This window comes from Thalia democratica, chromosome 2 (assembly GCF_965202585.1).
Source record: "Thalia democratica chromosome 2, ktThaDemo2.hap1.1, whole genome shotgun sequence".
In the NCBI taxonomy this organism is placed as follows: Eukaryota; Metazoa; Chordata; class Thaliacea; order Salpida; family Salpidae; genus Thalia; species Thalia democratica.
Genome location: NC_139166.1, coordinates 36,136,227 through 36,148,901, shown reverse-complemented (window position 1 = coordinate 36,148,901; position 12,675 = coordinate 36,136,227). Strand labels below are relative to the sequence as shown.

At 24.9% G+C, this 12,675-nt stretch overlaps 1 protein-coding gene across 4 annotated transcripts in view; it reads left to right on the top strand.

The window, feature by feature from the left end:
- The window catches only part of LOC145849812 (cadherin EGF LAG seven-pass G-type receptor 2-like), a 49,054-nt gene that overhangs the window by 15,416 nt on the left and 20,963 nt on the right, over positions 1–12,675 (top strand). For all 4 annotated transcript variants that reach the window (XM_082954878.1, XM_082954877.1, XM_082954879.1 and 1 more), the window contains exons 10-15: positions 748–876; positions 1,241–1,434; positions 4,945–5,087; positions 5,471–5,705; positions 6,747–6,951; positions 8,947–9,107. In XM_082954878.1, coding sequence (XP_082811004.1) covers positions 748–876; positions 1,241–1,434; positions 4,945–5,087; positions 5,471–5,705; positions 6,747–6,951; positions 8,947–9,107 — 1,067 coding nt within the window. The remainder of the gene's footprint in view (positions 1–747; positions 877–1,240; positions 1,435–4,944; positions 5,088–5,470; positions 5,706–6,746; positions 6,952–8,946; positions 9,108–12,675) is intronic.

Here is a 12,675-nt window from a genome sequence, read left to right as displayed (position 1 = left end):
TCCTAAATTGATAGCTTTAAACTTTATGTTTTATTTGGTTTTTTGTTTTAGTTTTTTACTTCAAGTTTAGCCTAATGTTTTCTGGCATGTTTATGTAAAAACTTTTACATATTTTGTTCAACTGATGATCGCGTTTGATTTGGTTTAAGCGAGTGAAACATTGTTTTGTTAATGAAATTAAAAATTTTAATTGATTATTCTCTTTATCATTAATTCGAGAACTTTTATTGTCATCTATAAAGCAAAATTACACACTATTGGTTGATTAATAAATTGTTAAATTTAATTAAAAAGGATTAAATTATAGTATAAAAAAACTGATAAAATGAAAATAACAGGAATTATAAAATATAACTTATTTATAAAAACAATAATCAGTAAAATAAAAAAAAATAAGTTTTGCCAACATAAAATGGCTGTCCTTAATGAAATACAAAGAGTTTCTAGTTTAATTAAATCAAAAATATTTTTACAGTTTTTAACTATCGTCAATATATTTAAGTTAAAACTGTTTGCATAAGTTAACTTATTTACTAAACACTTTTAAAAATACTAACGTTTTGAAGAATTTAGTACTTAAACTAGTATAAATTTTTAATCTCATAAATGACAAAATCTCTTTATTCTTTTGGGTACATGCTCTTTTATCCTTTTTCTTAGATTCTCATGTTTAAAAAGCTGATAAAATAAATTAAATATTTAAACAAATACTATTTTTATTTGTGATGCTTTGATAATTTATCTTAGAAAATCTTTGTCTTCAACGTACAAAACGATACTGACGTCGAAGACAAGGAAATTTTAAACGTAAGCTTTTCAGCTTTGCAACCTTCAAGTCCAGATATATTTTTCACATCAAAGTATCTTCAAGACCAAGTATGATCAACTTCATAGCTTAATAATTTTAATATATTTGTAGAATATAAATAGTTTTTACCTAACACTTAAATTGCTTTAATAGTTTTTCTTTGTTTTACAAAATAGTTTCAATAGTTTCTTTTTTAGCACTTTAATTAATGTGTGACTTGTGTACTAGTTTAAATACTTAAATCAGTTTTTTAGGTCTGTGTATAAATGTGTTGAATTAAGTAATTTTTTTTTATCTAGTTTTTTTTTAATTTCTTTGTTGAAATGTCTATATTTATTACTGAAACATGTTATTTTGTTTATTGCATTTAATGTTTTATATAATTAATTTTGTTAAAATTTGTTATTTATGTAACAATTCATTTTGGCCCAGGTCTATCTTAATCGTACAAAGTTAGCAAGTATGACATCAATGAACGTGTTACCTTTCGATGACAACATTTGTTTGCGTGAGCCTTGTCAAAATTACAAACGTTGTGCATCTATTCTCACTTTCAATAGCTCAGCCTCTTTTATATCTTCTTCTAATATGATATTTCGACCAATATACCCCGTGTATTCATTAAAGTTAGTTTTATAAAATGTAACATTGTTATAAATACCTAAAAAGTCTGATGTTGAACTAAAAAAATATAAATAATTTTATTTGTTAAATTGTCTTATTTTAAATGTATACTTATTGAATTACTGTTATTGTGTAGTTATGAATGTATATTTTTACTTTCGAAAAAATTTGTTCCATAGAATTGGAAACTCAAGAAAAGATACTTAATTGATTCGTTTTAGTTTTTGTAAGCTTTGTTTTACTATTGATAAACAAACAAATTTTCTATTAAATTTGTCATTTTTATTTATTTTAGTTTTGTTTACATAATATAAAAATATGTTATACAATGATTAAAAAACTTTATGAACTGAAAAACTAATTGCTGTTAAAATTGCCTGAGGTCACAGTTTGAAATTATTATCGTTACTACAATTTGGTATACATTAAATTTTTATATCAAACTCGGTAATTGTATAAATTTTACTGATGTTTTATGTTGGTGATTACTTTAATCTAAACTGTTTTATTTATTTCAGCTTTTGCTTAATTTCGACTTTTTTGAATGTAAAAAGAAGAAATTTAGTTTTATTCAAAATTTAAATGAAAAAATTAAAAATACTATAAACTAAAGGTAGTATTTACTTAATATCAAAGTAAATCATTTAAAAATAATTTGAAAATATTAGTTTTTGATGACGTATTTTTTATCTCTATCTTGAAGGAGCTAATTAGAAGTATGAATAGAATATAAGCAAAGTAGATCCACGCAAGCGATAACTGAAAAAAATATTTTAACAATTTAAACATCAGATTATTTTTAACTTTACTGAATAAATAAAATGACTCAAATTTTTTTGTTTTCAAATATATTTCATCAATTGACCATTTCATCAATTAACTGCGACTTTATTATTCTTTTTACTAACGTTTCAGGGTACCCATTGAGTTTGAGAACTGTTTTTATGTTATTTAATTCATTTCTAAAAACTCAGGTGAACATATTTTCTGTGCTCTACTATATAGAGTTTTAATCAGACCAATTTTTCTATGTTTGCCGTAAAAGAATAGAAAATTTAAAGTAATTGTTAGTACAAGTTGGTTTTCTATATGCTTTCGTTTCAAATTGATCATCTTGTTTTACAACCAACACATCCAGAAAAGCTAATTGATTGTTTGCTTCACATTCATTGGTGAATTTGATAGCTTCACGGGCTTCATTTAGCTCTTGAAATAGAAGTTTATTATCCTGTTCACAACTTGTTATTACAAAACAATCGTCGACATATCTCATATACTTAGTATTAGGGTACTTAGTTATAAATTTTGGAATAGCATTGAGTTCAATATATCCCATTAGGATGTTAGCTAAAGTCGGGCCTAAATGATATCCCAAAGCATCTCGATCGGTTTGACAAAATATTGTGTCATTAAAACTAAACTCGACTTCTTTTGTGGCAATTTTCATAAGTTGAACAAAACTTTCTTTCTTAAGCGATTGTTTGTCCATTTTATATAGTTGTTCTGTACTTATTTCTATTATTTTATCTAAGGGTACATTCGTAAATAAACTTTTAAGATCAAAAGATGACATAAAAGTGTTTTCAGAATTTAGATTTCTAATATCCCCTACAAAGGTGAAGGAATCTTTAACTGTGTAACGAGAAAAATTCTGAAGAGCTTAAAATACACCAATAGCACATTTAAATATTTTGCTATCTTATGTTAAGGAGATCTGATCATTGATAAGATTGGTCTGAGTGGAACTTTAGGCTTGTTTTTGGGATACCGTATAACATTGGGAAAAGACTTAATTTACTAGAAGAAAAAAGTCTTATAGTTTACAAGTTTAAATGATACTGTAAAAGCAGTTACATTGGAAAAACTTCCCTTCACCTAAAATAAGAATAGAAGAGCATGTTCCAAAATGTATTATCTTGCACATTAGTGACAAAAAAAAGATAAAAAGAGCGTATCAGTCAAAAATTCGATGAAAAAATCAGCTATAGCTGAACATTTAGTAAACAATATTTGCTGTGGAAGCAATTTTGATACTTAAAAATTTTGTAACATGAGACAATGTTCAAATACTTTTGAACTAATAAGACTATAAGCCATTTTAAATATATTTAAAAAAAACCTAATTTATGTAAAAAGAAAGAATTTTATTACCTTTTAGCCTTATTTAGTTACAAGACATTTCGTTTAGTTTTCAGTTTTACTTATATTGATTTAGCTTGTATGTAATTAATTAATTAGTATATTTTTGTGTAATATATTGTTTATGTTTTATCTTAGTTTATTTTTTTTAATTGTACTTTTCCTGACAAAAATTAATGGAATATATTGGAAAAGAAAGAATTTGAGTCGTTTTATTAATTTATTAAAGTTAAATTTTTTTCTTATCTAACAAGTTCAAAGTACATCTAAAGAACGATTTTGAAAAAGGGTTGATTTATTTTCTATTATAAGTTTTACAATTAACTAAAAATGTAATGTTTACTTTTTTTAAACATTCAAAAGTAAAATATTAAGTATGGTCCACTTTAATTTCTATAAACATTTCCTAAATACAACCAGGTTATAGTAATGTAATCTTCTTTAGGCTTTTTGTAAAAACAGTTGGATAAAAGATTATTTTATAAAGAGTTTAACAACAATTTGTTAAATTAAAACTAGTTTGTTGGCTGTCAAAAAATGATGTATTCTTTAAATAAAATAAATAAAATACAGAACTTAAACATTTTTTAAATTGAAATAAAAGGTAATATGAATGCGTTGCAAAATAAAAAGATTCATAAGTATCATTATATTTTAGTTTCTACTATTATTAGCTATTAATGCACATAATGTGCTGAAAATTTTCCTGACTTTCATAAACATGTAGCATGTTACAGCTATTTATGATATAGAAATTTGAAAAATTTGTGTAAGTAAGTTCTTATAATTAAGTAAAAAATACTAGGCGTTGAAAACAACATTTTTGTTTTAAACTTTATACTTATTTAAAAATCAAGTACAAAAACTAAAAACGATACCATTTCATTTTAAGTTTACAGTTTGTAAAACATATAGTAAATTTTTGTAGATTATAAGCTATAGTATGTTGACTTTAGAGTATTATGCTAAATGTGTTGTTGGTAAAAAGGTAATAATGTTTTGTTCGTATTTATCTTAGCCTGTAAAAATTTAATTCATTTATATTCCAAAAATCTAGTTCTATTTGATTAGTAACAGAGAATACATCTCAGAAGTTTAGGTCTGACGTTAGGCTTTTTAAAACTTTTGCAAAAATGCATTAAGAACTAAAATCGTAACGATTCATTCATTAGACTTAATTAGTAGCTATCATCATAGTTAATTTTAATAGAAAAAAATAATTCAAATTTTCAGCATAACACTTTATTATTTTTTCAAGTATAGCTACTGTTTGTTTAAAACAAAATATAAAACTAAAATAAATCGGATTTTTGTGACAATGTTTCATTAAGTAATAACAGTTTATAAAACTAGTTTCAAATTTTTTATTCAAGGTGCGAATGTCCCATAGGATTCACTAATGAAGCTGAATGCACTGATGAAATCAACATGTGCCATTCAAATCCATGTTTTAATCAAGCTACTTGTAATCCTGTAGAAGGCGGCTATTATTGTATCTGCCCTCCTAACTTTACTGGTGTGTTTGTAAAAATATATTTGTAATATTGATGTTAACTTTTTTATTTAATTTTTCTGGTATGTTTGTTGTTCTAAATATTTTTAACGGTTTGTTTAACTCATTAACTGAAAATTACAATTAACTTAGTTTTTTTATTTTATTTACGAGTTGACATATTTCTAAACTATTGTTTTTTAAATTTGATATACGTAATAAAAGCTAACTGTTAAATATTTTTGAAATATTACTACACGTACCATTTTACAACAATACTATTGGTATTTTCTATTTTATATTTATAAGGGCCTAATAAAATTTTAGTTTAGTTTGATAGTTTTTCAACATTAATTTTTCTATTTTAACATAACCTATTTAAAAATCAATTTAAAACACTAATTTAGGCAAGCAATGTGAAGTGGATGTTAGTAAGAGTTCCTGTAGTTCCCATCCCGGTATCTGTAAAGGGGGTAAATGTGCTGATTTGACCGGTGGTGGGTTCGAGTGTCTTTGCAATATGGTAAAATTAAAAGACGAGTTAACATCTTCGTGTGAGCTAAGAAGTCGACAATTCAAAGCTGGGGACTTTCTTATGTTGCCAGGTATTAGCAATCAGTGGCACTTTGATCTTTTTGTCAGGTTGATTTTAGTTTGTTGTATAAAAAAATATTCTTATTTTTTTGTTTCTGTTTTAAGGTTGGTTTAGGGTTTTTTTTTTATATTCTAATTTTAAATAGTATAACATAAAACAATATTTTTCCGTTTTTAAAGTATTGAGAAACACATGTAGTTCCTTCAAGTTTGATTTTTAATATTTGTTAGTGCTTTAGTTAAGTTGAAGTTTTTTTTAGCTTCTTGCTTAGTTAGTTTAAAGTATAAATATTCAACTAATATTTTTTAACTAACCTAAGGTTGATGTAGGAAGATTTGTATGACAACATAAACACATACATTTTGTATAGGTAAAACACTTACGTTGTTATTAAGTCTAATGAAAATAAAATGCTTTTAATTTTTTTTGTAGTTTCATAAAAACTATTTGTCTAAATAGCTGAACTATATTCTTGCTAATAATACTTTTTTGTATTTTCTACATATTATTAAGTTGAATTTTTGTGTACAACGGTATTTTTTATTGTTACATTGTATTAGGATACTTATTCTCTGCTAACACATTCGGCTCGTCTGATAACACATTGTGCTGGTCAGAAATTATGTTTAGCTCGGGATAGCTTTTTCGAGTATTTTTACTAGTATCAGAAGTCTTTTCACTCGTTTGCGCGCGCGTAGCGTGCATAGTAACTAATAAAGAGAGGCTGATAAAGTTTTAGGCTTCTTGTTTTTATAACTCATAGTTTGCTAAGAGCTAAATCTATCGTTACAGGATTACAACAAATGTACACTAAATAAAGTATTGAATTGTTTTTTATATATTTTTTTAAATTAGACCACATTAGAGTTTGACACGTTAGACCACCCTTTTTAATTTTTATGCATTAATTGACAATTAGATCCGTTGCTCTCTTAAGAATGAAACTTTACCAACTAATATATTTTAGCTTTTTGCAAGTTTTAAAAACTAAAGCCGATAAATTGATATGTATAATCAACTGAACCTCAAATTGTTTATGTTCTTCTCAAGTATTAATTTGTTAAAGCATATTTTATATTTATCAACAGTTTTTCGACATTGCAACCAAACGGTTTGATTTTGTATAACGGACGACTTAATCACAAAAACGACTTTTTAGCACTAGAATTAATAGATGGTCAAATTCGGCTCAGTTTTTCCACCGGTCAACACACTTCAGTTGTAGATCCTACATTAGAACTTCAACTAAATGATGGTCAATGGCATACTATACATATAAAGTATTATAATCAGGTATATATTTTCTAAATGTTTAAAATCTAAATTATCTACCAAACTCTTACGTCTTTGTGTTAAAAGTTTGTAACATAAATATTCTTTTGACACATTTTATTGTCAAATTTTTGTAGATTATATTTCTGGATATAAAGTGTTATAGAATTTAGATGATTTGAATTTATTTATTTTATTTCTAATTTTTTTGATTGTTTTATTACAAACTATGATCTTCTAGTTAGGTCATATTAGTTAAATGAAGAAAACAGAAGGACCACATTTAAATATAAACTATAACTTGAACAGAGACTATGAAAATAAATTGAAAAATTATACATTTTAAAACAAATAGAAATTACATGTAAAGATAACTTTAGAACACTTAAAAATTAAATTATAGGCTTTTATTTGGACAAGAAAAGACAAGAACTTTTACTTTAAAAATCATATTATAAGTTAGTATGTTCTGAAAAAAGTTCAAAAAACCTGCAACTAACTTTAAAATGCTTTATAGTCCACCCTGTATAATTTTTCTAAACTATAAAAAGTTTCTGAGACAAATGAATATAAATCTGACATTTTTAGGTTATATTTAAATGAACAATTTTTGTAGTTAAGTTTGAACTAATATGTATACAACGTTTTTGATTTGAAACTAACTTTGCATGCTTTTGGTTTGTTTTAAAAGCAACAATTAGAGTTTTCAACTTGAATTTAAGGAAATAAAATAATGTTTCAAGCAATTTATTTACAAAACAATGTTTCGCCTTGTAGGATTGTTCAGTTATAATAAAATCTTATTCAAAAAGCATAGCTCATATAGAGTAAAAGAGTTTTTAAATTTGTATAATTAAATTTATAAAACAGTTGATGTTGATAGACATATGATTTGTGTTTATTTTTTCTTAATTTATCAAACTTGTCAATCACAAGTTATCTATTGTTTACTTAAGTTTATTTGTAGATATATTATTTTAGTTTCCTAAACTCACGAACTGAAACTACTTTCTGTTTACTCGTTTTTGATTAAGCAAATACTTTTGGACAATTTTGGAACAGTTCTATTTAATTGTTAACTATAAAAGTCGTTCTAAATCTTTTTTTTTACGAAATAACTTATTTAGGTTAATATTAAATTTATAAACAGTTATAATAACAATAAATTATACAGTATCCTTTCTTTGTTACACTAACACATGTTTCTGTGTGTTAACGGATTAACACACTTCAACGAAGCTCTGTAAAAAAAAATAAATACTGTAAGGAAAGAATAGAAGCTAAGGTAGGTATATACATGTGTCCATTAAAAATAAAAACAATTGCTATAGGTTTTTATAGGTTTAATTGTAGATAATTTAATGATAATAAAACATACATAAAGGTTAAGAAATCTAAAATCGAAGTTGAAGAAATATTTCAGTCTTGATAAAACCATATTATTACAGTAAAACTATAAACTATTTATATAGGTTCATTTAAGCTATACAGTGAATTTTCAATTAAAATAAGTTATGTATTTCTCTATATATAATATCATTTAAATTATTTTTCTATCTATAGTACATAAATAATATAGATAAATAAATATTAGTATATAGTTATTTATTTTGTTACTCAAAACAAAGTTTTAAACTAAAGTCATAAAGTGTAAACACATTAGAAACATTATATTATTAAACTGTTCATTTAAAAGCTGTGAGTTATAGATAAACTGGGATTTAAAATTATGTTTTTTATGCTGTAAAGCATAGATAGACCATCTTTAAAATGAAAATATAACTAGGAAAAAAAAACAAAGAGTACAACAACAAACTTACTTTATGTATTTCACCTAATTGCTATAAAGAAAATGTTAAAACTATGTTTAGTTTAGTAGAAACTAAAAAATTACTTCAAGCGCAAATGGCCTTGTTTTAATAATTGTTCTGTACATGTTTACTTTAGAGTTTAGATAGAGGTTACTTAATGACTTATGAAAACGTAACTCTTTTACCAATACAACCTTTTTGACAGAGAAACCAAGGTGAACTACAATATGGGCTTTTAAGTCACAATGGACCTTCAAACAAAAAAGTGGTTGTTTTAACAGTTGACCCGCATAATTGTGACGTCAGAATGAGTCGACAACTTAATCTTAATTGTACAAAAACAGTTGAGCAGTCTGACATTAAAACGTACGTTGCAATAAAGTTATAGCCTGTTAAAATTTTAGTTCCCACACTAGAGTAATAAGAAACAATGTATAATTTTTGGTATTGTTAAAATCTATAGCAGATCATTCATAACCTGATCATATCTACCCCAATTATTTCTAACCTGAGCATTTCTTATCCGATCATTTCTAACCCTATCACTTCTAACCTGATCATTTCTAACCCGATCATTTCTAACGCGATCACTTCTAACCCGATTATTTCTAATTCGACCATTTGTAACCCGATCATATCTAACCCGATCATTTCAAACCCTATCTAAACCAATCACTTCTAATCCGACCAATTCTAACCATACCATTTCTAACTCAATCAGTATCTTTTTTTAACCTTTAGAATTTTTCAATCAGAATTTATTTTTCAAACAAACTATACTTTACAGAAATGTTCTTTGATTTAATTTAGGTTTTCTGTCATAAACAAAACTTAGTGTTTATATTGTTCTACTTTAAATATACTTTTGTTATTAACTTCATTTCAACTTATTATATACTTTCAATTTATTTTCCTCTCTTTGACTTTTTTCTTTATATCAATCTGCTTAAATCGAACTTTTTTTTTGATTATATAAGATTTACTACACGACAATCATTCTAAAATAAAGATAAGTTAAGGTTTTCTTGTTTAACAATTTTTATCTTGAAATAAATTAACTGACAAATAAAAATATCTTTGTTCAACTTTGTTGAATTATTTTTTTAATGTGCTACGCGAACAACGAACCACAAAAGGGTCTATAAATGTTTTTTTTTAATTTCCGTAACATTAAAAAAAGTTTTATTTAGCAATTTTATTTTCTTTTAAGTTCAAACAAAAACATCGTTGTTTGTTAGTGAACTTAGATTTTCTTAATTTGTTAACTAAGTAAGAAGACCCTAAATAAAGACCAAAACTAAAAAAAAAAACAAAAACGACCAATATCCAAAAAAATATTAAGTTTATATAAAAACAAAAACACTGACTATTGTAGTTAATTCACTGAAAAATATTGAAAAGAAAATTAGTAAAAATTTATATGTAATTTTTGAGATATGCTATGAAGACTAAAAAATGCTAAAATGTCCCACTTTTTCTATGGGTTAATTACCGACCGAATAAATCCGAAATTGAAAAAACTAATTTGTTTTAGCTGTATCATTTAGCTATTAAGTTTTGTAAAAAATATACTTTAAGGACAAAGAAACTGTTGTGTGTAGAAAATTTTAAGTCAAGAAAAATATCTTAAATTTCCGTAATCTTAAAATTAATAAACTGTTTAAAAAATTTACTTTTTTTTGCTTTGTAGGGTTTTTAAAGTAAGCTGTTTTAACTACATTTAAGTTAAATCTTTTTCTCAATTACATAGCTAGAATATTTTTAACGTTAATGTAAAAAGTTTTCTTAAGTTAAACCTTTGCAAATTTAATTGTCGGATACAAAGATCTTCATATTACAGTCTATAAGTTATGTTGTAAGTCTAGTGCAAACGTTGTACAGTTGTTTACTAATCTATTACTACATTAAAGTCAGCTAGTTTCCATTTTCAGCTTTAAAACGTTAAAAACAGCTTAAAGTGTTCTACAACTTGCACAGACCTATTTTGATAATGGAATTAAAACAAACATTAGGCAAACCTGAACATTTTCGTTTATTTATTAAAAAATCCTAATTTTTAGAAATAAGAAATCTTTATAAATAAAACCTTTAGAACAGTTATGTCTTTTAACAAACCGAAAAAGTATGCAATGTCGACCGGCCGCCTACCTTTTTTTTCATTAATAAATATCTGCATAAACCTAGAGCGAAAAAAATCAATGACACTTAAACAGACTTACAACACGTGCGAAGATGATCAAATGTTTTCTAGTTAATCTTTTTTTTTTTAATTAAATCTACACAATATATGAAAAGCATCATCATTTGATTCACTTCATTGTTTTAAGTACAACTAAATTAAAACTTATATTGATATATTTATTTTTTTTAAATTACTTTATGTAAAAGAGTCAAAAAACGTAAGCACAAACGATATAACAAAGAAAAAAACTATATAAAAACAAAAAATACTTATAGTTAAACTAATTAGAATTCCGAGCAACATATTGTAAAAACTCTTTTTTATAAAGTAAATGTAGTTCTAAAAAAAATTATATCAACTTAAATACTAATTCAGATACAAAGATTTTCATACTACAGTCTATAAGCTTTGTTGTAAGTTACAGGTCAAGTCAGGTTAGATAGGGTTAGAAATAATTAGGTTAGATATGATCGGTGAGAAGTGCTCGGGTTAGAAATGATCGGGTTAGAAATGATCGGGTTAGAAATGATCGGGTTAGAAGTGATCGAGTTAGAAATTATCGGGTTAGAAATGATCGCAAGTTAGAAATAATAGTAAACCGTTGAAATCTATTATTATTTTTAATCCATTTATAAATTCATCTATCTATTAAAATTATAAATATTTCATGCGTCTGTGTCGAAAAAAGATAATTTTAAAAAACTACTTTTAAAAATTATACTAAAATAAATTAAATTTTTTAAATGTTAATGACTTATTTAGTATTACTTTAATTTATTAATAGTAGTTTTTTCAAAGAGTCTTTAAAAGTTATTGAGTAATAAGAGTGAAGTAAGTTTACTTCATATTTAATACAAGTTAGTTATTCCAAATAGAGGGATTTCATCAAGAAGATTTAATGCAACTATAACATTGTACCACGAAAATAAAAAGCTCTTTAGATGTCTGTATTCTTGTATGATATTAGAAAGTTTTACTCAGTCGAATCAGTAAAGATACTGTAAAAAAAGCAGGAATTTTATTGATTTTAAATATCAAAACATTTTTTAATATTTTTCTCATGTGTTTAATTTTTTTTTTAACTTAAATAACAATCAAGTAGAACTTAAACTCTCATTTGTTGTATATAAACTATTGTGTTAAACAACTAAGGTAGGTTGTATGTAAATATTTACTTTAGTTTGTTGTTACAACCCTTTAAAAGTAACATTAGGATTGCTAATGCTCGTAAAATGTTTTTAAAGCCCAAATGAATGTCACATAAAAACGTGAGTTAAAGTAAAAATGTTAATTCTAATGTTTGTTCTGTATAAATTTTTCGTAAATTTTTTATGTGTTATTTTGAAATTTAAAGAAACTTTGTTTCAAAATGCTTCATTATTGCAAATTCACTTTTTTTTGGTTGAATACCCGACTGTGTTTTATTATACTTCTAAAGTTTGTATTGTTTTTTTAAACATATTGTAAACCTATCAATTCAAAATATTACACGCTCAATAAAAACGTAAGAATTTATTTAGTTTTTCTTGTTTTTTTAAGATTAAACAATACATTTTAAGACAGAACACGCTTTCAAAAGCACTTATGTTCAAAGTGCAAACCGTTTTTACTATAATGTTTTCGTTCGAAGCGAACGTAATATTATTATTCAATTTCTTAAAACAACTTTCTATGAAACTCTTTTCCACTTATTTTAATTAAAATTGCTCTTTTTTTTGTAAACTAATAACTTTTTTAGTAATTTTGTTATTT